Below are 26590 nucleotides of genomic sequence, written 5' to 3'. Positions count from 1 at the left end.
TTGAATTTTGTTATCTTTCCAAGTTTTTAGCCATTATTAAAAACAAAAATAAACTATTTAATATTGGCGTCCCCGGAAGGAAAAAAAAAGTTCATCTTTGTCGTAGTTTTATTAACGAAAAATAGGTCAGTCCATTGTCTCAAGTCAAAAATTCCCGCTGGGGCTCAGAGATCCGCTTCTTCCTTTCCCAAGCAAACGGGGAGCGGGGCAAGCGTGAGCGTATTGCGTCATCACGCTACCTGCGCTCCCCCAGGTCCGCCATCTTGGTAGCGGGCGGCCTGTAGGTGCGCCTGCGCGCGAGGCGGCCCTCCCGTTGCTAGGCGGAGCGGTGGCCGTGGCGTCTCCGCTCCCCGTGATGCCCTTCGGCGCGGCGCGGCGCGGCGATGGTGGTCAGTGGGCCGCAGGTAAGCGGGCTCCCGGGCTGTGGGCTGCGGGATGAAGACCCCCTCCTCCGCCGGCCTGGGCGGCCCTTCCCCTGCCCTGCCCGCATCCCCAGGCCCAGAGGCAGGCGGACTCCGCAGGCGTGCGTCGTGTTAGGCTCCAGAGCTGGAAGGAACCTTCCAGAACCCCTTATTTGCAAAGTTGATGGGGCGCCTGAGGTCGGGAAAGGAAGGGGAGCTCGCTGGGATTTGAACCCGAGCCTTCTCGGGTGCTGCGCTGATTTTGGACTCCTAGATTTTGATTTTTGTGCCTCAGAAATGACTCTGGGCGCCAAACGGGGCTACAGCCACTCTAGGCCATCTCGGATGCATGATTCAAAAAAACTGATACTGTTTCTTTTTAATTTCCTCTCCCTTGCCGAGTCGGGCCTGCTCCGCTCGCAAAAGACTTAGGAAACTTTTTTTTTTGTTTTTTTTGTTTTTTTGCAAGGCACACGGGGTTAAGTGGCTTGCCCAAGGCCACACAGCTAAAACTTAGGAAACTTTAACAGAAAAATCAGTCCACTGAGTAGGACGAGATACACAGTATACCATCCTTGCTGCGAAGAGAAGACAGGTGCATTTTATCAGTTCTTTTAAGTCACATCTCTGGGTCATTACGGTAACAGTTTATCCGTGCTCCGCGTGACCGGCCCACTCGCAAAACTTCCCCTTCACATCCTTACTCTTGAGTCACCTCAAATGCTGCCTCTCTTATATGTTTTTCCAGTTCCCCCAGAGTAAGTGAACTCCTTTCTTTTTCTTTTTAGTTCATTAATTTGTTTTGAATTTTACAATTTTTCCCCCTAATCTCGCTTCCCTCCCCCCCACCACCACAGAAGGCATTGTTTCCATGGTATACTTTGATCTGAGTTGAATGTGATGAGAGAGGAATCATATCCTTAAGGAAGAAAAATAAAGTATAAGAGATAGAAAAATTACATAAGATGATAACAGTTTTTTTTAAATTAAAAGTAATAGTCTTTGGTCTTCAGTGAATTCTCTTTTCAAATACCTCTCAGTTTGGACAGCTCCTATTCACTTAATTAATATGGATGGCATTTTATAGAGGCTGTGGGTCCGGAGCATTTGATTTGTAATTAAAAGACCTGATAACAAAAGAATGCTAGATTTGGATTTGTTCATTCTTGATTTTCCTTCCCGTCTGATGTTTCTTTTTCAATTTCTTTTGCTAGCTCTATGTCCATGTCATTGTGAATTGTGGCTGAGCACCAAAGCTCTGTCTTGGGCTCTCTTTTCACTCCATATTCTTTCCCTCATGGGTCTAGTTACTATCTTTGTGCAAATGACAAGCTCCAATTCTGCATCATCAATTAATTACTTGTTAGATATTTTGAATTGGCTCCCAGTAATGCCCTCAATTAAACCCCTTAAGACCAAGGCAATTTTTTATTTTCCCCACACAAACCTACCTTATTTTTTTTTGTTTTTTGCAAGGCAAATGGGGTTAAGTGGCTTGCCCAAGGCCACACCGCTAGGTAATTATTAAGTGTCTGAGGTCGGATTTGAACTGACTCCAGGACCGGTGCTCAATCCACTGTGCCACCTAGCCCCCCCTTGGACTTTTAATCAAGAATATTTTGAAATTATTTCATTAATGTTCCATTTTCCTTTTTTAAAGATTATGATCAATTTTTCCAGATAATTTATTCTTGAGCCAAGTTTCTAGGTAGATTTTTTTTTTTGCAAGGCAACCAGGGGTTAAGTGGCTTGCCCAAGGCCACACAGCTAGGTGATTATTAAGTGTCTGAGACCAGATTTGAACCCAGGTACTCCTGACTCCAAAGCTGGTGCTTTATCCACTACGCCACCTAGCCACCCCCCTACACCTACCTTTCTTCCTAATTTTTCTGTTTCTTTTGTATTCATCCCCTTAGTTTCTGTTATCCAGTTTTGCAATCTCGATTTTGCATCCTCAGTTCCTCATTCATATCACTAAATTGCTAAATCTTGTTTCTATCTATACATATCTCCAGGATGTCTGCTTCTCTCCATTCACATCATCAGTACTTCATAGTATCATCACTTCTCAATCTGGACTATTGCAGTAGTCTTCTAATTGATTTTCTGCTTTCCCCTCACTCAAATTCATCAGAATTCAATAGGACCCCTAAAGTAATTTTCTTAAAGTGTTTATGTGACTATTTGCCATTCTCAGTAAACTCCAATGATTTCATTATCATTGCTAGGATCAAATATAAACTTAAAATTCTTTATAATCTGACCCATTCTGCTTTTCCAGCCTTGTAATATATTATACTCTCCATAAATCATGTTCCAGCTATCCTGGCCTTCTTGTTTCTTGCTTTTGGACTAGCTGTTGAATGCTTTTCCTTCTTTGTGGCTCTCAGGATGCTTAGTTTCCTTCAAAATTCATCTACAATTCTACCTTCAGTTTAAGATCTTTCAGTTTCCTCCTCATTTCTTGTTCCCCACAAGATTACATATGTGTCTTATGTAATACCTATATGTGTTCATGCAGTGCATTGTTCTTGAGGCTGGGAATTGTTTTGCTTTTGAATGTATATCCTTGATATCAAACACAGTGTTTTACAAAAGGAAGGGTGCATATATGTTTGTTTGTTGTTTTGATGTCTGAAGATCTAAGGTTCCAATTCTGACTCCACCACATAGTGTGGTTAGGAGCAAGTTATTTTTCCTCTCCAGGTCTCAATTTCCTTTTCTATAAGATGAGGAAGTTGTATTTTGTAAAGTATGTTCTAATTTCAAATTCTGTGATGCTGTTTATGTTCATGTCTATCAGATTTTAAGTTCTTTGAGGACTATGTTTTATCTTTAGTGTCTTCAATACTTAGGAATATCTTCAACTGAAAAATTCTTCACCGGGTGACCCAGCCTTTTTAGGTTGGTCCTCAGGCAACAGACATAGCTTCTCACTGGCATTTTACTTAAAGCCTTTTTAGTTTGTTTTAAGATCTACCAGAGCTTTTACAATTCTAGTGTCCACTTTTTACCATGGTGAGACTTCAAGAGTAGGATTTTAGAGGAGGACCATTCATGTCTACCTTTTAGGATGCCCATTTACCTGAGTAAAACAGATTCTGAAAAGCTGAATTTAATAATTTGATCTAAAAAAAAATAGTATGATCTAAGTAGTGTATAGTGGAAAAAGTAGTGGTTTGAGTGGATTCTAGGCATAGTTATAACATTGCCTAGGTATATGACCATGGACAAATAACTTATTCCTTGTGGGTCTTTCATTTTTAAAATCTGACTGAGAGGAGACATAGGGTAAGAAGCCCTGAAGAATACTTAGCCTTATACTCTTTATTTTACTAATTCAGCAATACTGGAGCCAAGAACAACTACCAAGATTGATTTCTTGATGCTCCCAAGAATACTTTGATATGAGAATACTTACTTTGAGCTTTCCTTTCTGTGTCTGTATTGTTAGACTGATTCATTTCCTTTTTTTGTTGCTTGTCTTTGGAACTTGATTTTGAAGTCAAATTTAGTCATTCAGCATTTATTAAGTGCCTATCAAATGTGTTAAGAACTGGGGGATACAGAGAAATACAAAACTCAATCTCTGATCTTAAGGAATTCATAATCTAAGGGTAATATCCAAACAATTAGGTAGATTTTTAGAGTTTAAATTGGAGATAATCATGGAGGGAAGGCACTATTAAAGGGGAAGTGGAAAAGCCTTCTTGCTAAAGGTGAGATTTTAACAAAAATTTGAAGGAGACCAGGATATAGAAATAAGGAGGAAGAGCATTCCAGGAATAAGAAACTCTCACAGAAAATGGCCAGAGTTGGAAATGGAATGTCTTGGGTGAGTTTAAACATAACTGAAACCAGTGCCACTGGATGGTAGAATATTGAGGAGAGGAATCCTGAAACAAAAATTTATGTCTGAATATTTTAATGACATTTGAGTTGCATATAGTTCTTATTCTTAGGTGAAGTCCTTTAATCATTTTCTCTACATGTAGATCTCTGTTGCAGAAGTTTTAAAATATGCATAGGAAAGTTCAAATTTTAAATTATTTTTAGTTTCCATTGTTACTGATAGCTTATTATTTACTGGTTATTTACTGAGCTTATTATTTATTGGTTCCTTTAAAAATTGATAGATGTTCATAGTTTTAACAGCAATTTTTTTGGCTTACATTTAGCAGTCCTTATATTGTGCAGAGGCATTAGTGGAAAGAATGGATCTAGGCAGAGCAACTGGAATTAATCCTAGCCCTGCTACTTATCTCTGAGTGATCTTGGGAAAATGACTTAACTTCTCTGGAACTACTTTTCTTCCTTATCTACAAAGGAGAGGTTGGACCAGATGGCCTCTAACGTCCCTTCTGATTCTGAGTCCAGTATCCAGAACCTTTGACATAGCTTTTCTTAGACTGAAAAGTTTGGCTTGTATAGGTGCTCTTTGTTGTCTTGTGATAGAACCAGGGAGGGTGGTTGCCTAACTCTTTAACTTAGAGCCTTGGTTGGTAACAGAGCATCAAATAAGATTGTTTTGGGTTTGGGGGAACTCAGTTCAGAAACAGTTTCAAAATGGAAGTGGTGAATAAGGTTTAATGTCTAAGGTGTAATATCATTGATACTTCCCAAAATAGTTTGGTTGATGCCTTTTGGTGAAAAGGCTTGATGGAAGGAAACCTCAAAGGAGATGTAGTGATTATGGGAAGAATTGATGAAGGAAGGTCCATGGATATAGGGCCCTTTGCAGAATTATAGTTCAAAATGTAACTTTACAAAGGAAATACAGAACTATAATAAAAAATAGAGTAATGACTTGAGAGGGTAGTATGGAAGAGATGAGTAGGATAGAGAGCTTCCAGATCAGAAGTCCTTTTTTTTCCAATGTTCTGAATTGAGCACTGGGTTTCTCTATAGAATAATGGCTTGGTTTTTTCCTTTAAAGTTTAACCTTGGAGATTTGTAATAATATTGTAGTTGGAATAGTGTTATAAACTTGTTATTCAAATAAAATCTTTTAAGTGTACAAAGGAAGATTTGCATTGTTTATTTTATATTTTAGAATTTGGGGTATTGTGTATGTTCAGAATGAATTTTTAAAGTCCTAATTTTGCTCTATATAACTTTATAATCTTGTAAATGTATTTAGATTTATTTGTAAACAGGTATCATCTTGGTATTCCAATTTGTGTTCTTTTGGAATATTATCTCCTCCAAATACATTGCCTTTTACTTTCTCATTCTTTTTCATTTGAGGTAACTATGGAAAAAGAACTTCGAAGTACCATTCTCTTTAATGCATCAAAAAAGGAGATATTTACCACCAACAGTGGCTATAAGTCTTTGCAGAAAAGGCTTCGTAGTAACTGGAAGATTCAAAGGTGAGAAGTAAAAAAAAAAAAATCACTGTTTTCTATTCCTAGTAATTGTAGCAGCTGTAACATACTAGTAAATTGGAACACTCTTTTTCTGAATAACTAACAGTTGTAGCCTTTTAGTATCTAGTCTTTTCTCAAATATTTCTTGTGGTAAAAGGACCACTTATTAAATTATTTAAGGAGTTAAATATAAAGATAATGAACTAGTAAATAGTTATTGTTCTCTTACAAATAAGTAGACAAATTCTATATTGAATTCAGTATCAAATTTTACAAAGCAAGAAGTAATACTAATGTCACTTCTAGGTTTTGATTGCTAAACCTTTTTCAAACACTAAGCTACTCAAATAATAATAAAACTCATCCAATAATATATGTTTGAATAGGTTCAGTATAATGGAAATAAAAATAAGAATATTCATTTTCCTATAAAATGAATCTAGATTTCTAGTTAAAGGCTATAATTATTCAGTATTATCATTGTCTATTTTGTAATTTTCTTTTTAGCTGAAAGTATCTGAGCAGAATCCAGATGGTCATCATGGATTAGGGATAATGATGAAGAGATTCTTGCATTTATCTTTTAAAAAAATGTTTTTACTTTTAAAAAAAAATCAGCATTTTGTTTTTTTCCAGTTACATGTAAAAAACAATTGTTAACCTTTGTTTTTTACAATTTTCAGTTGCAAATTCTCTCCTGCTCTTTCATTGAAAAGGCAAGCAATTTGCTATAGGTTATACAAGTGAAGTCATGCAAAAACTATAAGTTGTGAAAGAGACAAAAATTAAGACAAGAAAAATAGAAGTTGGGGCTGCTAGGTGGTGCAGTGGATAGAGCACTGGCCTTGGAGTCAGAAGTACCTGAGTTCAAATCCAGCCTCAGACATTTAATAATTAACCTAGCCATGTGGCCTTGGGCAAGCCACTTAACCCCATTGCCTTGCAAAAAAAAATAAAAAAGAAAAGAAAAGAAAGAAAAACAGAAGTTAAAAAAACCACTAGATACTTTAGAACTGTCTTGGATCTTTGTATTGCTGAGAATAGCTAAGTCATCATGCATAGTTGATCACTGCACAATAATGCTATGAATAACATTCTCTTGCTTCTGCTTATTTCACTTTGTAACACTTCATGAAAATCCTTCCAGGTTTTTCTAAAAACATCTTGCTCATCATTTCTTATAGCACAATAGTATTCCCTTACAATCATATACCCCAACTTGTTTAACATTCCCCAATAATAGATGGGCAATTTCCAATTCTTTGCTACCACAGAAAAAGCTTCAATAAATATTTTTTGTACATATAAGTCCTTTTCCATTTAAAAAAATATTTCTTTGGGATACAGAAATAGCATTGGTATTGGTGAGTCAAAGAGTATGCACATTTTATAGCCCTTTGGATATAGTTCCAAAAAAGTGCTACATAATGGTTAGTTCACAACTGATGGAAGGTTATCCTAAATTGCCCCAATGGTTCTTCTCATGTTACAGTTCCATAACTTGTATTTTCTAGACAATCTGCTAGACTGAATAATTAATAAATGATTCTAGGCTATAGGCTATATAATCATATTTGCTTAATTTTCTTTTTTAGTTTAAAAGATGAAATCACATCAGAGAAGTTGATTGGGGTGAAATTGTGGATTACAGCAGGACCAAGGGAAAAATTTACAGCTGCTGAGGTAAGAACTACTTTGCAAGTAGAGTAAAGCTAAATCTTGTTTATCACTAGCTACTACTGGATTTATTAGTATCATCTTAACTTCTGTTTGTAATTCTTTTTTAATTTATTTAATTACCTCCTGTGGAAATAAGTTAATTAAACTATAAGAGATACTCTTCGAATTGCATTATTCTAATAAAGCAGCTCTTCTCTTTTTTCTAATTCATAATAGTATGTCTCTAATTTAAGTGCAGCACCATATTAGGCTTCTGATAGTTTTCATGCTACTGTTCTTTGCTAGTACATTTAATATATGGAGGAGGATTTAGAATGATTGACTTTTCTTCATTTTTTTTTTTTGATAGTGGTACAGCAGTGAAAAAGTATGAAAGAATTTGGGTAGTCTAGGGTAGCTTATGCTTGAAATACACTTTTCTCCTTATATCTGTAGCTTTTTTGATAAGGCTAAATGGTGTTAGGGTTAGAATACTGGACTTACAGTCAAAGATCTGAGTTTAAATTTTGGCACCACCTCATATTCTAACCTCATTGGTTTTCCTTTTTCCAAAATCTCTTATCCCCAGTCCATCTTACACAGAATTGCCAAATTGATATTCTTAGGATAGGTCTGACCATGTCATTTCCTAGTTAAAGAAATTAATTTTTTTCCCACTTTACTGCATTGTCTCCATTTATTTTTGAATCTGTTGCATTCTTCTGTGAGAATAAACTTCTTATGGACAGGGACTGACTCATTTTTGTCTTTTTATCTTCAACACCTAACACAGTGCTTGACATAGAGCAGGAAGTAATAAATGCTGGTTGCATTGGACAAGGCTCTGTGCATCCTCTCTAAAAATGGCAAAGACACATATACTATCTACTTTACATAGTTGTTATAGAGAAAAACACTTTGTAAACCTTAAAATGCTATAGAATAATGTTTTTATTCGTACTTTTATTGTGTTAAAGCCACTAATTTTTACTTTGACGATTCTCTTTGGAATTAGTTTTTTTGGTTCTATTTCATGAGAGTGAAAGACCCAGCTTATGGAACTTGTGTGGAATTAAAAGTATTTGGAAAATACTTTCTTGCCCTAAAATACAGCTAGACTAATAAAGTGCTGCTTAGACCTTCCTGCTTACTTTTGTGTTGTAAAGAGAGGAATCTGAGTGGTTCTGATTCTCTATGGCTGCATTTTTCTTTTCTTTTTCCCCCTTCACCCCTAGTATTTTATCTGCTTGGTTAAACAGCTGGTCAGGATATGAGAGTTAAGATTTTATCAAGTGGGGACAACTAGGTGGCACAGTGGATAGAGTACTGGCCCTGGAATCAGGAGGACCTGAGTTCAAGTCCAGCCTCAGATACTTAATAATTAACTAGCTGTGAGACTTTGGGCAAGTCACTTCACCCCATTGCCTTGCAAAAAGGCAAAAAATAATTTTATCAAGTGACTGAAGGAAGGAGAGGAGATAGCTGGTGGCTATGTTTTTATTAAAAGATGTGTGTTTATTCATTGTAAATATCTGCTTTTCTAAATTTTGTCTTCCTTATGATGTGATAGTTTCTTCTGTTATTAAAGGGTTTTTCATTTGAAAACTCACCTTTGTAAAATATAATAATTGAATCATCATTATTTTGAAGCTTTGTGCTTAAAGACAAGCTTGACAGCCTTGTGCAGTGATCTGATAAAAAGCTTGTTTTTATATTTAGTTGCTTTTTAAAATTAAAGCAAAAAACCTAAGTATAATTGAGTATTTTTTTCATATGGTACTTAAGAGTAATTTCTCAGAGATATTTGTATTTTTTCTTTTGTTTAGTTTGAAGTGCTAAAGAAATATCTTGAAAGTGGTGGAGATATCCTTGTTATGCTAGGAGAAGGTGGTGAATCCAGATTTGACACCAATATTAACTTTCTACTAGAAGAGTATGGGATCATGGTTAACAATGGTAACTGAACTTTTTATAAACGTGGCCCTGGAAGTAATATTTTCAATGACTGTTTTTAATCCATAAAATTTATCATTTATTGTAGTCTAAAAAATCATTTTTTTCTTCCCCTGAAGATGCTGTGGTGAGAAATGTATATTACAAATATTTTCATCCTAAAGAAGCTTTGGTATCCAATGGAGTCTTGAACAGGTAAACATATCAAAAGTTTAAATTTGATAGTCATACTCCTCCTGCTCTGCCATTTTACTACTCTTGCCAATCGTACACTCTCATTGCCTACATCCCACTTTTAATTATCTTCTTCTGTCCTGTGAATTATGAAACTTTCATTCTTGAGAATATTTGAGAGTCCACCTTTCTGCTATATTCCATGAAAAAAGTGCTCATTTACTGCCTACTTTCATGTCTCCTAAGAGTGTGTATATTAACATCCTTAGTGTTGTCTTCATATTACAAGAGTGTAAGTGTCTAATTATATGTAGTGTTGTTAGGTGCTGTATAAATCATGGCAGGCATGGTACCTCCCTCCTGGTATTTTATAATCTAAGGCAGTCATTGAGAAGTTTGCCCATTCTTCATATTGATGGTTGGTTGTATTCCTGGGAAACGTGCTGTAAGTCCAAACAACATAAGCAGATATGTGTTTTTCCTGGAAACAATTATATTATGGGTAATGACCTAAACTAAGGGCTTGATATTTTTACACAAATTATTAAAAACATTCTGTTTATTAACAATATATATTATTTAAGTTTGATCTAAAACAATTAGTACAAAACCACCCCGTTGCTAAACTTAATATAATATTAACTTATACATTTTACATTATATATATGTATATATATATATATCTATTTCATAATTTCAGCCTTAGTTTTGCTTTGACGTGTTAGAAGGTGGAGAAGGAATGCCTTTGTTTGGCTTTTGTATAGATTAAAAGGAATATAAAGGCATTTTTGGGGAAAAAAAGGAACAACATAAGGAAAAGTGAGATTGACTATGTTTGTAATATGATCATTTTGGAATCTCAAATTAACAGTAAAGAAAGCCAACATTGACTAAATAGAATATGAAGTCAGATTGTGAGGGCTTTTTTACTACTGGGGTTATGGAGTTGGGATTCATCATGTAAGCAGTAGGTAGGGTTGTTGATTTTATGTTGAGCAGGGAAGTGCTTTGATGAAATTAATACTTACATTTTAGTATAAGTTTTAGTTTTGAGTCTAGTGTATTTAGTGGAGGTACTGACTGAAACTTGGAAGTTGAGGAATAATATAATTTGGAGAAGGTTTCATGGACACTGCAGGACTTGATCTCTGGAAGAAAAGGATTGCACAATGATGGCATTCTATTAGATTTTATGTCCCAGAGGTGGGAATGATATAAATGTACATAAAAAATTTAACTAAAGTTGTTAAGCTCTTTGGAGCTAATTAGGAAGATATAAGAAGTCACATGAAAGTAAGACCCACTGCATTTGATGAAGATCTTTGAAGCTTGAGCACATTTTTAATATGTGTATATATTTATGTTCATATGTCATAGGCATATATTTCCAGGAACTAAATAAATAGCAGTTATTGACATGTCAGCAAGCATCTATTAGTAAGTGGCACTGTGCTAAGTGCTGGGCATACAGAGTAAGACAAAAATATCCCTGCCCTCAAGGAATTCATAATTTAATGGAGGAGATAAAATGCAAAAAACTATGTACAAATGACTTATATAGAATAATTTGGAAGCAGTCTCAGAGGACAGGTATTAGCGTAAGGGAGGACCAAAAGGTTCCTTGATGAAAATGGAATTTTGACTAAAATTTGAAAAAAGGTGGGCAAGTCAGGAGTGGAGACAAGGAAGGAAAACATTCCAGGTTTGAAGGACAGCCTGCATCTGTATAGGCATGTAATTGGGAGATGGAATATCATAAGGAATACTAAGGATATTGGAGTCACTGAATTGTAGAATACCAGAAGGAATGTAAAGGGTAAGAGGATGGGAAAGGAAAATTAGCCACATTGTGAAAGGATTTAATAGCAAGATAGGAAGTTTTGAGGAAGGAAATGGTAGAGTAAAGATAATGAGTTCTGTTTTGGACTTGTTGAATGTAGGGGCATCCAATTCAAGATATCCTATGGGCAGTTGAATTGGGAGAGAGCTTAGGGCTGGATAAATAAATCTGATAATTATCTGCATTGACATGAGAATTAAATGAGAACTAGTGAGATCACCAAGTGAAATAGAATAGAAGGAGAAGGAAATGGGGTCTATAAGAATTATCCTGGGTAAAATGTACAGTTAGGGATCAAGACCTGGATGAACGACGGGCAAAAGACACTTAGAAGGACTATTCAGATAGTTAGGAGAGAATCTGGAGAGACAGTAGTGTTAGGAAAACTTAGAGGAGATCAAAGAGAAGAGGGTAATGGACAGTGTCAAAGATTACAGAAAAGACAAGATAAGACGTGGGAAAAGGCCATTGCATTTGGCAGGTAACTTTGGAGAGAACAATTTTCAGTCCAATGATGGGGTCAGAAGCTGAACTGCAGAAAATCAAGAATAGAGTGAGAGGAAGGGGATTGGGAGGCACAGATTGAGTTTAGCCATAAAAGGGAGGAGAAATATAGGAGGAGAAGTAGCAGGAATGAATGGATCAAAAAGGAGAATTAGACACTAACCCAATAACTTTCTGCTGTGACAGGAACTGTTATAACAAGTTTCTTCTCTGTCATATATTTCTACCTCTCCAGATCTTATCCATTCATTTTTCAGGCCTCAGCTCAAATCCCACTTCTACAAAAAAGCCACTCAGCCTCTGATTCATCCATAAAATGCTTTAGCAATAATTGTCTATACCAGTTATTCATTCAAGTACTTAATCACAGACTGCCTTATGCTATTATTAAACTTCATATATGCAGTGGATAGAGCACCAGCCCTAGAGTTAGGAGGACCTGAGTTCAAATGTGACCTCAGACAGTTAATAGTTACCTAGCTGTGTGACTTTGGACAAGTCACTTAACCCCACTGCCTTTCAAAAACCAGAAAAAAGAAAAAAAAGGAAAAAACTTCATATATACATATATATATATATATATATATATATATATATATATATATATATATATATATACTTTTTTTTTCATATTCTGACCAATGAATCAGAAAAGCCTCTTGGGCAGGATCTTTGGAGTGATCTTTGGGGTGCAGTCAGGGGAGAAACTTAAAATAGCCTAAAGTTGTTTGCCTTTCGATCTTAGATTGTTTTAGAGTCTTTTGAAACAAATTCTTCAGACCTCTTAAGTATTTTCTTTAGTATTTACTGGACATACATTGTATTAAATTCAAGTTTGTTTTTTAAACCTAGTTTGTATTTTTTTTTTTAAGAGAAATAAGCCGAGCTGCCGGAAAAGCTGTGCCTGGAATAATTGATGAGGAAAGCAATGGAAACAATGCCCAGTAAGTGTATATCTTTAGTCTCAGGTTTTTTTTTCCTTTGGAGTGTTAACAATGGGAATTCCAGATGTCACCTAGTGTTTTTTAGCTCCTTCATGCACTCTTGTTCTGAGTTAATAGTTAAATTAGTATAAATTTAGATAGTACTGATGAGATAGGGAATATGGGGTATTCAGATAGAACTAGCACCTTTGGTGTGAGGACTTGCTGAACTCTTTTTAGGACTGCTCATCCACCTCTGATATTCACCTTTACCTAACTCACTTGTGCAGTGGCTGTACTCCAGTAGAGCCATCCTTCTTGGCAGACAGGCCTCATGCTGTTTGGTGAGTTGGGGGGGAGAGGTGCCTCCTTCAAGCCTGTGAAGACTTCCCCCCCAGTGGAATGGACAAATGAGAGAACAATTTGTTCCTAGGGTCATGAAGACAGCTGAATGGATCACTTAGAGCTTGGTCAGATCAGACATGGAAAATGCCATGGTCACCCACTGTATCCCAGGTCATTGCTAGTCTCTTGACTTCTGTGACTAAAGAAGAAAGAATGAAGTTGATGACTTTGTGCAACAATGCTTCACTTAAATCCAATTCATGCACAAGTCAAGATATCATCCATGATGTCATTGATTCTCTTCAAAAAGGAAGGATGGGGGCGGCTAGGTGGCGCAGTGGATAGAGCACCGGCCCTGGAGTCAGGAGTACCTGAGTTCAAATTCAGCCTCACATGCTTAACAATTACCTAGTTGTGTGACCTTGAGCAAACCACTTAACCCCATTTCCTTGCAAAAACCTAAAAAAAAAAAAAAAGACAAACAAAAACAACTCCTGAGATGATGAGGGAAATTGCTGAAGTTAAATGCTTTGTGAAGTGAAATGAAATTTGTTCAGATTAAAGTAATCATAATAAGATTTAAGATAACTAAAAAAAGACAGCAAGTATAACCTTGGACTTTGAGTTAGGAGAAATAGATTTTAGTTCTCTTTCACTAACTTTTCTTCTTTATAAAATATTCCTATTTTCATCAGACAGTTGATAGGAGATAAAATGTGACAATTTAAAAAATTAAAAACTACATAAATATAAATCATCTTAAAAGGAATCCCATCTTTCTTCTGATGTAATCCTGAAGTTCAAAATGTACTAGTTGAGTAAACCAAATGAGCTTAGAACTCTTTAAGAGGCTTGTCAAGCTTTGACCCTACTGTTCTAGTTTAGTTATGCAGTTATATTATTGTGTATTATTGGCCTCTGTCTTGGTGTCCTGTCTCTCTCTGAGATTTTAAGTTCTTTAATGATGGGTAGGGACTATGTCTCATCTAATCTTTGCAACTCTGACAGTTCTAATCCTGCTATACACACAGTTGCTTAATAAATATATGCTATGTTGTATTTATTTTCATCATATGGGCTCAATCCCCTTAAGCTGAAAAATCTTCTTTCTAGACCTTTAAAACATATTTAAATCCCTCAGCACTCTCAAAGAGTGGTATTAACACTTTTGTGAGGGTTGTGTTCTCTCTTTCCACTTATTCTACTCTTCCCCTCTACCAAAAAAAAATCTCAAATGACTTATTTCTTAACAGCAAAGTTTTTTTTTTTAATAAATGAATGAGGAATATAAGTAATAATGGCAATGTTTGCCATTTCCATTTTTCTTTTTATTTTGCATCTGAAAAATATTAATAATGCCAGTACTGTCTAAGGTTATCTTCAGTTGATCTTGTATGTTTCTTGTTTATATATAGTTGTTTGCATGTTGTACATGTATAATATTGTGAACTCCTTGAGGGTGGAAGCTCTGTTTGCCTTTCTTTGTAGACCCAGTGCTTGAAAAATGACAAGCTCTTAATAAATGCAAATTTACTTCAGTTGCTACCAATTGTAGTTTGGAAAACCAAGGCCTGGTAGAAAAGATTCTTTTCTGATCAATAGATTGGGCATCATTCTTTGTCAGCCTTATCAAATGTTTTTATTTTTAATGTCTGAACTTTTCTGTAGGGCTCTCACCTTTGTATATCCATTTGGTGCCACACTGAGTGTGATGAAACCAGCAGTAGCTGTTCTATCAACTGGGTCTGTCTGCTTTCCCCTTAACAGACCCATTCTGGCTTTCTACCACTCTAAGGTACAAATTTCCTTGAATTTGTCTTTATGTACATTACTTGACACGTAAAAAAAGAATTGTTTGAGACATTTAAACCAGTTTGTTACTTTTAAATATCCTTATCCATGACTACAGAATCTTTCCTTTAGTACTTTTTAAAGTAACACCCATTCAGATGCAAATAGATTTAATGAAATAGGAGGATGTACTAGATTACATGGTATGATGCTGCTAATAGCAATTTTAGCTTATCCCAAGAAAACTGAAATCAGAAAAACAATGACCAAACTCATGTCCTATATACCAATCCTTATTTTTCTTTACTTAAGAAGTTTATGTGCCTTTGCTGCTTAAAATAACTATACATGTAAAACATTATTAATAAAGGGATTATTGCAAATGACCTTCCCCAAAGAGCTAGATCCATTTTCAGATGAAAACAAATGTTTAATCGTGGAAGCTAGATGTGAAAAATGTATATTTCCTTTTACATATTTGAATTTTCATCCACAAAAGATAGTTGCATTATGTTTAAGTGCCCTTAAAAACATGTTTTAACATGGAAGAATCCTGGTGATCTGATTTCTCAGTTATGAACAGAAATACTTCATTTTACAATAGTCAATACTTAATGAATGAATGAATGTATAGAACACATTAGCCAACTTTGAGCACTCTGCTATGTACAGCTTGGTCCTTATTATATGACTCCTGAAGTGAGTGGTTTTATATGTCCAAAAAAACACAATTAGAAGTTATAATTATGTAAAATATGGTAATTGATTTCAGCCCAGTGGAAATATTGCTAATTTAAATAATCTAACCATTTCATAACTAATTAAGACCTGGCTTTATTTGTACCAGCAAGAGGTTATTGTCTGCTTGTTTCCTAGAAATGATAATTGTAATTTCTCCTGTCTTTTCTGTAGTGCTTTGTGAGCACAGTTTCTATGAGACAAGTCAGTATCATGAGATCAAAAAATGATTACTGAGAATGACCTCAGAATCCTATTAGAAATCATTGGCAGTTCCTGGATTAGAACTTGGATATTGGCTCCTAGTTTAATATTATTTACATCACTGAGCTTGTGGTTACCCCTTTCCGGCCCTTTTGCTTTACTAGACTAGAATTGTTAATATGAAGGGCAGGGACAGAATTGGTCTTTAACTAGACATCCTTTTTCATTTAGCTGGAGGAAATTATAGACAAAATGCTGGAAGAGGAAGCTGAAGACAATGGTAGAATCTCTGTCAGGGCAGAAAAAAGGATTAGAAAGAAGATCTATAATCTATTTGAGAGAAATGAGGTAGGGAAAAGATGATGATATTAGGGAAAGGAAAATATAAGATGAATTATGATTAGTAGAAAGGAAAGTCATTTTTTTGAACTTTCTTTCTGGGAGTTACATATAGTTTTGTTTCCAATCACAGCAGTATTCAGTCATTTGTCCTTTTGTAAAACTCTACCAATTGAAACCTCTATTTAAAATAGTCTTGAATTATTTCCAGTGGTTTTTATTTCATTTTTTTGCCTCCTCACCTCAATGCCCTAATCCAATGAATGAATCAATTTTTAATGTGATGTCCAATATTAATTTCCTGAAAGATCTTTTAAAAATTCTAGAGTTTGCTCTTTTGCAGTATCTAACTCAATAAAATGTTCATCTTGTTAAAATATTCAAAATGCATGCCTCAGATATAATTCTGTTTATTTGATGTCAAACAAAGCTGTACTATACCATTTTGCTATAATAGGTGTAAAAACTGATTGTGAAACCCATAAATGTCTTCATGACCTGATTATACATTTAATAGTTTTTAATTCAGTTTATATAGCTTACTTTTGAATCTTTCTTTCTTTTAAGAACACAAGAAGATAATTATCCTCTCATTATACAGGATAATATAAAATGGGGGTGGGGGAACACAAATTAAAGCATGATTGTCATTGTCTCATGCACATAGTATTTACCTTTAAAAGTCAAATAGAAGACTAAGACTATGCAAGAATTTAAATGAAAATGAGATTTGGATCTTAGTATATTATGGTATTATATTGTGTATATCCTAATTGTTTTGTAGCCTTTGTAATTTGTTTAGTTTATAGAATGTACTCTGAGCAACCCTAAATGGATAGATGGTGATGAACATAAGCTTGTCATGTTTTTGATTTGTGTGTTTTCAATGTATTGTTTGTCATTGACAGAACCAAGGTGGAAAGTTGGCAGTGCTAGGTTCTTGCCACATGTTTAGTGACCAGTATTTGGATAAAGAAGAAAATAGCAAAATCATGGTAAGATTTTTTTGGAATGATTATTTTGTTTTACAATAAATATATATCATTTTTGGCCATTGATGTATTCAGTCATTTGTAAAACAAATAAGCTATTTGAGAAAATGCAATGGCCATTGCTTTTTCAGCTATTCCTTTAAGGACAACATCAATGAAAGAGAGCCTTAATTGATAAGCTAAAATATGGAAATAAATCTATCCAAGTGTAAACTCAGGTTCCTCCTCAAACAGTCAAGCATTAAGTGCCTACTATGAACCAGGTGCTAGATTCTAGGGATAGAAAGACAAAAAATAAAATAGTCTCTGCCTTCCAAGAGTTGACATGCCATCAAGGTAGACAACACACACACACACACACACACACACACACACACACACACACAAAATTTCAAGCTATTTAATTCTAGGAGGGAAGGTGCTAACAACTGGGGAGAACAAGAGAGGCCTCATGTAAAAGGAGGGAGCTTAAGTTGAGTTTTGATGGCAACAAAGGATTCTAAGTGGCAGAGATGAAAAGACTGTGTTTTGGGTATGCAGGTCAGCCATACAAAGTGATTGAGATGGGAGAAGGAGAATCAAGGGCAAGAAGTACACAATGGAAAGCAAAGTGGAACAGGCTGGAATGTTAGGGTTGCAAAAAAAGGAGTTTTTATTTATCCTAGCGACAGTAAAAGCCACTGAAATTTCCTGACCAGGCCGTTAGCTTGGGAAGCCCTGCTCTTATTTTGTTCTGCTTTTTTAAAATTTTATTTTATTTTTTTTTAGTTTTTTTTTGGCAAGGCAATGGGGTTAAGTGGCTTGCCCAAGACCACACAGCTAGGTAATTATTAAGTGTCTGAGGCCGGATTTGAACTCCAGTACTCCTGACTCCAGGGCTGGGCTCTATCCACTGAGCCACCTAGCTTCCCCCCTGCTCTTATTTTGACAGCTGTGTGGAGGATAAATTGGAGATGGGAAAGATTTGAAGCTAGGATGCCAAATAACAGGCATTCTTGAAATGGGCCAGCCAAGAGGCAATGAAGTACTGAGCAAGGAGAGTGGACATGTGAGGAAAGAGAAGGGGTCATTGAATATGTGGGGTGGAAAGTAAATGAGGAATCAAGATAACCAGAGGGAAAGGTGATGCCCTGGACAGAAAGAGGGAAGTTGAGCAACTGGTTGGTCGGGACTTTGGGCATGTTGAGTTCAAGACTTACCAGTTGGAAATACAGAGTTGGTGATGTGGGACTAGGGCCCAGGAGAGTCTGGGTAGTAGACTAGGTGCCATCTGCACAGGAGCAGGAATAGGAGGGTGGCAAAAAGCCTGGCACACAGTAACCAGGCACAGCTAAGTGTTTTACAAATGTTAACCTACCAGGGTCCTTACAAACTCTGCTACTGTGATTATCCCTAGGATAAGGGATGCAAGTGAGCACTTTCTTGGAAACTTATAGTCTAGGAAGCTAGGTGATGCATGGATAGTACTGGAGTCAGGAAGATCAGAGTTTAACTTCAATTTTGGACAAACTGGTAACCTTGGGCAGTTTACTTTATTTCTGTTTGTATTAGTTTCCTCATCTCAGAGTTGTTACGAGGATCCAATAAGATTATATTTATAAAGTATTTATTTGGTATGGTGTGTGGTGTGTAATAAGCATTATATTAAAAATTAGTTATGTTAATATGAGATTACTGAGACGTTAAATGACTTTTCCAAGATCATAACCAGTATATATTAGTGGCTTGAGGTAGTGGGTAGGCATTAGACTTGAAGACAGCAAGACCTGGGTTTAAATCTCACCAGAGACATTTAACTAGCTTTTTGACCATAGGTAAATCACAATCTCTTTTTGCTTCAGTTTTCATATCTGTAAAATGGTTGACTTGATGGCCTGACTCTTTATCAGTTATGCCGTCCCAGTCTCTCCATCTGCATAGAAACGATACTCAAATGGAGTCATTGAAATTACCAAGTGTGAGAATATGTATAGAGAAGAGAAGAGGAGATATCCCTGTAAAATGTCTGTTAGGAGGTGTGATATAGAGATGAACTAAGAAAGGAAACTGAGAAGTGGTTAGACTGGTAAAGAACCGAGAGAGTGCTGCCATAACTCAGAGAGGAGAGAACATCCAGGAAAATAGGACGGTCAGTTATGTTAGATGCTGCAGAAAGGTCAAGAGTAATGATTGAGGAAAGCCTATTAAATTTAGCTCCTAAGAGATTGCTAATTTTGGAGGGAGAAGTTCAGTGGAGTGATGGGGTTAGAGGATAGATTGCAAATTTAGAAAAGAAAGAAAAAAGGAAGAGAAGGCATTAGGTATAGACAATTTTTTCCCTAGAAATTTGGTGAAGAGAGAGTAGTTTAGAATTATAGCTTGAGTGATTGGTAGGGTTTAATAGGATTCTGTTAAGGATTGAGAAGTCTTGGTATATTTTTAGGCAACAAGAAAAAAACTAATAAATGATTGTGGTAGCTATCTACAGGAGAAGATGAAAGAGGAGATGAGATAAAGGAAATATTGTTAGAATGGGCCTTGGTGAAAATTACTGTTGATACTTCAGAGACTAGAGTAGAGGAGGAGGAGGAGAGAATAGAGTTTAGCTTCTGAAATTTAGAATAATACATAATACAAACTATTAGCAAAATCCAGCTGAAATTTGGAAGACTAAACTGGCTCTTGCAGATATATTTTGGACATTAAAACCATGAGAGATTTTTATTTTAACCCTTTCCATTTCCAGAATTCTATTTTCTATTTGAAACTTTTAAAATTTTCTTAGAAGTTGTAACTGAGTGAGCTTGACTTATTAGTAATGTAAGTCAGACCAGTGACAAATTTTTTAGTGATATTTTAAAGCTGAACTAAACTTGAGGTGTCAAATTCATAGTCTGAATACAAATTCCTGACAACTGCCTGAACAAGATAAAAAATATAATTGAGATATATTTAACAAAATAAGTGGTTTTCTAACTCAATATATGGCTACAATCATCCTTTTCTATTTGATTTTTGACACCACTGCTTTAACTGTATTACACATATTTTATACTTTATGTATATTATGAAATGTTTAAAAACTCTAAAATTCCAGATACTCAAAAGCAAAAGAATTTCATGATCTATTATGAAATGAATATTTATAATCTATTTTTCAACAAATGAATTGAGATTTTGTGAAATTTATTTTTGTGATTCATTCTACCATCAAAACAAAATGGACATCTTTGTTAACTTTTTAAATGAATGCCAGTGAAATCTGTTACAAAATTATAGAACTAAACTTAGAAAAAATTTTTAGATGAAATGATAATTTAACTTGGCAGTATTTGGAAGAAAATTTCATGAATCGTAATAGTTTTTAAATTGTTGATGAAATTACATTGAGAAATAGTTCATGGAACAACTAATTTTAGTCTATTTTTAATCTTTTTAATTTACTATTTCTCACTTACTTTATTTGACTTTGTTTTTGCCTCTAGGATGTAGTTTTCCAGTGGCTCACCACAACAGACATCCATTTAAACCAGATTGATGCAGAAGACCCAGAGGTAGGAAATCATTTAAAATTTAATTTAGAGAGACAGCATTTTGCCATTTTTAACCTTCTGAAAGGAGTGTCCTCTTCTTAAGCTCTATTTTTAAGACAGTGTTATCAAGTACTATGAAGAATCTGTAATCTCATTGATGTTCTTCCTTTTTTTTGATATAGATAAGAACTCATCTTTGTTTTCTTATCCTGTGTTAACTGTGATCTTTCAGAGCTCTTCCGAAATGATAAACCCAGTCTTCTATGTTAGTCATCCCCTAGGCCTTTCTATATTTTTTGTTTTTCATTGGATCCCTGAAGCCATTGTTTATTATTCTTCATTGATGATATGACTGGACATAGATAAACTGATTCTGAGACAGCATCCATATCAATGGTCTGTCTTATTTTTTTGTGATCCTGTTTTGTTGCTCTCCCTGTCCAGTAACTTTCAACTTTCTTGTATAAGAAAGTATTCCCAAATCTTACACTTATTTTCCAGCATAATTTTTACTGTTGTCATGGTTTTCATTTTAATTAGGGTACTTATTACTTAGTGCCTGCTAACAACAAAGTGAAGTTACTGTTGTAAAGTATTTGAGTTGAACTTGTAAAATCTGTTTATCATAAAATAGTCTTTCAGAAGGAAAGGAATTCTACTTCAGAATTTATGTTTGATAAATGTTAACAGAACATTTCTTAATAACCTATGTTCAACTTTATCTCTAAATCATGAAGTACTAAAAACAGTTAAATATCTGGTATGTTCCCTCTATAACTATTGTATTTATATGAATTTGTATATGTATTTATATATAACTCATGTATTTATATGAAGCCAATACAAATTATAATTGGCATTAATAGTAAGCAGTAGATCTAGAATCTTAGCATGAAAGACCTAAAATAAACTCAATCTACTCATTTAAAAATATTTTAAAATTTATTAATTTGATAAAGTATAGCAGAAAGTCCACTTTGTATTTAATAAGGCAGAACCAAGAAAATCCACAACTAAGCAAACAAAATGTTTCTTTGTTGTGAAATTCTATTGCATCTGTTCCTATTTCTTTCCTTTTCTTTTTTTTTGATATAGTTGTCAATTGTAAGAAGGAGAGTGATAACCTATGGACAGATAGCTCAGGTGTTTCATTATTATTCATGAAGCTTTTGGATATTTGAAGGAAGGCCGTCATACAGTGAATGGAGCTTCTATGGAGATTATATAGGAGGACATGTATAGGAAAGGCATAGAATTAGAAAGCATGGTTGGGTTGGAATCTGCCCCACTAGAGGAAGTAGATTATCCGAATAAAGAATTCAGGGTGTATATGAAGTTCTTTTAACCTCCTAATCTGAACTGTCAAAGGAAGCCAGACTCCTAGAGGGGACTTGATCTATCAAATATCTCATAGTCAGTTAGTAGTTTAATATTCTTCTATTTGACTATTAAAGTGTTGAAGACAGAGAAGAAGGAAGTCTGCCTACCCTATAGAACCTCACTTCACAGGATGAAATCTGAGGTTTCTTCAGACTTTGGGGGGCACTTGATCTGAGATTTTAGTGACCCTGGTGAACCCCATCCTCAAGGAAGAATCTCCTCTCTTGATGTAGATCAGCATCATTTCTGCACCTTCTGGTCTATTTTTTTTTTTTTTAAGTTTTTGCAAGGCAAATGGGGTTAAGTGGCTTGCCCAAGGCCACACAACTAGGTAATTATTAAGTGTCTGAGACCGGATTTGAAACCAGGTACTCCTGACTCCAGGGCCAGTGCTTTATCCACTGTGCCACCTAGCTGCCCCCTGCACCTTCTAGTCTTAAGAGAGCTTCTGGAACCTTGCTAGATGAAGTGACTTGCCCAGGTTCCTACAGCCAAAATATGTCAGAACCAAGACTTGAACTCAGGTTTTCCTGGTTCTGAGACCATCACTCTTTTCACTACTTTTTCCTAAAACTTTTGAATCATAGGTTTCTGAAGTTTTCAGTTTTGGATGTTGAGAGCTGATGTATTTTCTCCTGAATTATATAAAAAGCAGAGAAATTACTCATTAGGAAATCCAAATCTTCTTGTTAGTGGAATATATCAATCAGTGAACTAATTCATAATAATTATTAATTGTAATTAATTACAGTTAATTGGTTAAAATTACAGAAAGATTGGTCATGACAGAAATAAAAAATAAATGCCAATGAAAAGATCTAATTCATTGAAAGAAAAGTTTGCTATATACTTTTTTATTTTAAGACATGCCAGTTTTTCATTTTTTATGAAAATTCTATGGCATATGTGAAAGGAGGGGAAGTAGATTTCAATTTCAAATTGTGTCTGGAAAGGGATCTTGCCTAGTAATATACACTGTGGGTAGGAAAAAGTTTTAAGACATCTGTGTGCTAGTTATTCTGATCTTAAACAGTTTCTTTTCATCTCATTTTCCTGTTCAAGTACTTATAAAATAATAAAGAGAAAAAAGGATCCATAAGGTGAAGACAGTAGTAAAATGTTCTACAATGTTCACTTCTCCAAATTTCACTAGGAGCCCACAGGAACATGGGTTATAAGAAGGAACAAACTCTGTAGTTGTCAGGACAGAACTGTAATTATCTTTTAAGGATCATGATACTGTTCCCTATGCTGGTAGAGGATATCAAGTGATGTGGAGAGGGAGGGACATAGATTGGAAAATGAGAAAGGAAGACCATAGGGTCATTGGGATTTTATATTTCAAGACTTTTCTATATGAAGAATTAGTTTTAGGGGCAGCTAGGTGGCGCAGTGGATAAAGCCCCCCCCCCCCCCCGGAGTCAGGAGTACCTGGGTTCAAATCCGGTCTCAGACACTTAATAATTACCTAGATGTGTGGCCTTGGGCAAGCCACTTAACCCCATTGCCTTGCAAAAAAAAAAAAAATTAGTTTTTACGAATTTTGGAAAATCTTTTGCTTTTCTGCCCTAACTTTGCAAATTGAATGAAACTGCTGGGCAATTGTTCTGTGCAGTTGTGTCATGGAAAGGTGAATTTCTTTAACTTAGGACATTATGAGTATGGTTACATAATGCTTTTAATTTAATATTAATATTAAAAATAAAAATTAAGGGCGGTTAGGTGGTACAGTGGATGGAGCACCAGCCCTGGAGTCAGGAGTTCAAATCTGGCCTCAGACATTTAATAATTACCTAGCTGTGTGGCCTTGGGCAAGCCACTTAACTCCATTGCCTAGCAAAAACCTAAAAATAAAAAATGAAAAATAAAAATTAAACATGACTGAAGAAAATTTTTCCTCCTTTTTCCTTTCATCATTCAAGGTATCAATCTTGTGCTTTTCAGATTTCTGATTATACCATGTTGCCAGACACTGCTATGTTGTCAGAGCGACTTCGAGTGTGTCTTCAGGAGGGTGATGAGAACCCGCGTGACTTCACAACTCTCTTTGACTTATCCATTTACCAACTGGATACCACTTCTTTATCTAAAGTTATCAAGTCAGCACCTTTAACTTCTCTTTTAGAAATGCATTTTAACTTGATTTTAAAGTTTTAGAGGGGTTTTTTGTTTTTCTTAATGTTTGGCTTTTAAACATAAATTTAGTAATAGGAATCAAGGTTCTTAGAATCCTTACTTAGCCATGAGTAAAATATACCATTTGGCTAAGACACCATTAGGTAACAAGTTTCTGGAAGGCACTTCTTTTGTCTTGCTTTGGTTTTTCTTCTTTCACTGCTCAGTCTTCATTCCTCCAGAATAACAGGAAGTAGAGTCACTAGAACTGGAAGAGACTTTAGAGATTATGGAGTCCAACCTCCTCATTTGGCTGATGAGGAAACTCTTAGGGTTAGTGTTTCTGGTGACTGCTTTCACTTTTTATGAAAGATGTAATGATCTAGAAATGAATTTTTTTGTCAGTCTGGAGTAGTAGATGGAGAGTTGGCCTGGGAACCAGGAAAACGTAGGTTCACATCCTGACTTTTGTGTGTTTATTGATTGTGATCCCTGGATAAGTCATTTAGCCCTCTTTTTTTCCCCTTTTGTACTTTGGATCTCCTTAGTAAAGAAAGCTTTTCTATATAATCTCCTGAGTCATGATGTGTTTTTTTTTTTGATCATGTTATAAAAGACCTTCAAAGGAAATTTTGATTGAAGTTGTTAAAGTAGCAGGAAAATAGATGATACTACTTCTAGAATTAGGCTTAGAAAGGATGCTGAGGAAGAGATTTATGAATTATTCCCAGAATCAAGACAACACTCTTAGATTTGGGAATAATAAGACCTTTTGAATTGAGAACAATTGACCTATTTAACATTAGGGTTCACTAGTGAGAAAAAACTATATTAAGAGGGTTTGAAAGGAGTCTCAAACACAGTGAAGTCATTGACTACAGTGGTATCAGAGTAATTAAGCATTCATAAAAACTTATTTTCTCTTGTTCTGGTGGTGGGTTGTTTGTCCTTTGTTTTTAAAGAGGAGCAGTGACATTGCATGATGATCATTTGAGTCATACCTGAATTGGATTTAAGTGAGGCAGAATTGTCAGCTTCACTCTCTCTTCCAGGGTCATTGAAGTTCAGTGGCAGGACAAAAATCAAGATGACGGGCCATGGCCTGGGATGCAGTAGATGATTTTGGTAATTGTGATGTCTGACCAGACACTGAGTCCTCCACAATACCTGCTTCAGCCACTTTGTTGACACTTGGAACAAATTGTTCTCATCTACCTATTCTGCTGAGGGAAATCTTCACCTGCTTGGGTGTTAGAGGTTAGAGGTCATCACCAAACTGGTTTAACCCTTCTGCTGAGATAGTTTTATTGGAGTATGGCATGTGTCTAGAGTGTGGTACAAGTGGGGGAGGTGGTGCTGGGCATCTAGGTGGTGTAGTGCATAGAGCACTAGCCTTGGAGTCAGGAGGATGGGAGTTCAAATCCAGTCTTAGACACTTAGTAGCTGTGTGACCTTAGGCAAATCATTAACCCTGATTGCCTAGCATCCAAGGCCGTCTTCAATCATCCTGATTCATATCAGACCCCACCAGATCCACATGGTTTTGGAGGAGAAAGTGAGACTGGTGACTTAGCACAGCATCCCCCCTCACTCAAATCCAGTTCATGTGCTAGTCATGGCATCACCTCCCTGATGTTATGGTCTGAAAATGAAGAATCATCATCATCATCATCATCACTGAGGTGTGGCTTGGAACCACAGATGAGAATTGGGTGAAGGTAGACACCAAAGGTGGATGAGTGGCCTTGAAAAGGGCTCAGTAAGCCTTTAGACCAGAGGTTTTAGCCTCCTGAGCTCCCCATGCTGAGAAACAGAGGAATGAAAAGCAGCTTTTAGGGCTGGAGAAACTAGCAGCAGCTCCCAGTTGGGAGAGGGACAGGTTGACCAAGGCTGTGAAAGTACCAGGCAGGGTCAAAGCAAAGTGTTCATTTTCTCCTGTCAGCTCCCCTTTCACTTGAACTATTGCTAGAAACTAATGATGCAGAAAGGCCTTGTTTCTTTTTAGCTCCCACTTTAACCTTGCTTACTTAAATTAAGAAGAAAACATGAAGACATGGGGAAAAGGGGGCTTCTAATAAGGATGTTATTTGATTCATCACTGTTTGTGCCAGTTTTTACAGACTGACTTCAAGTCACTGTTATTGTGTAAATGCTTCTTATTACCTCTGAATATCCATCTGCTCAATTAAAAATTCATAAAATAATGACTTTATAGCCATTTTAAAGCTAGAAAGAACCTTAGAGGTCATGTAGAATGTCTTATTTTACAGATGAGGAAATGGAGGCCCAAGGTGTGGAAGTGACTTGCCCATGATCATATAACTATTGGTGCGGTGAGGGCATGTTTATAA

The 26590-nt window shown here is 35.7% G+C and overlaps 1 protein-coding gene across 2 annotated transcripts in view; it reads left to right on the top strand.

Annotated features, from left to right (window-relative positions):
• The first annotated feature begins 266 nt into the window (after nt 1-266).
• IFT52 (intraflagellar transport 52) overlaps nt 267-26590 on the top strand; it is a 38307-nt gene continuing 11983 nt past the window's right edge. Inside the window, exons 1-11 of one of the 2 annotated variants that reach the window (XM_074212001.1) lie at nt 267-404; nt 5649-5773; nt 7366-7453; nt 9256-9385; nt 9502-9577; nt 12773-12844; nt 14837-14963; nt 16133-16249; nt 17149-17235; nt 20697-20765; nt 24069-24223. In XM_074212001.1, coding sequence (XP_074068102.1) covers nt 384-404; nt 5649-5773; nt 7366-7453; nt 9256-9385; nt 9502-9577; nt 12773-12844; nt 14837-14963; nt 16133-16249; nt 17149-17235; nt 20697-20765; nt 24069-24223 — 1067 coding nt within the window. In that variant the 5' untranslated portion in view covers nt 267-383. The remainder of the gene's footprint in view (nt 405-5648; nt 5774-7365; nt 7454-9255; nt 9386-9501; nt 9578-12772; nt 12845-14836; nt 14964-16132; nt 16250-17148; nt 17236-20696; nt 20766-24068; nt 24224-26590) is intronic. The other variant, XM_074212002.1, reaches the window with a different exon arrangement.

The sequence above is a fragment of the Macrotis lagotis genome, chromosome 1 (genome assembly GCF_037893015.1).
Source record: "Macrotis lagotis isolate mMagLag1 chromosome 1, bilby.v1.9.chrom.fasta, whole genome shotgun sequence".
In the NCBI taxonomy this organism is placed as follows: Eukaryota; Metazoa; Chordata; class Mammalia; order Peramelemorphia; family Peramelidae; genus Macrotis; species Macrotis lagotis.
This window is presented reverse-complemented; position numbering and strand designations above follow the sequence as displayed.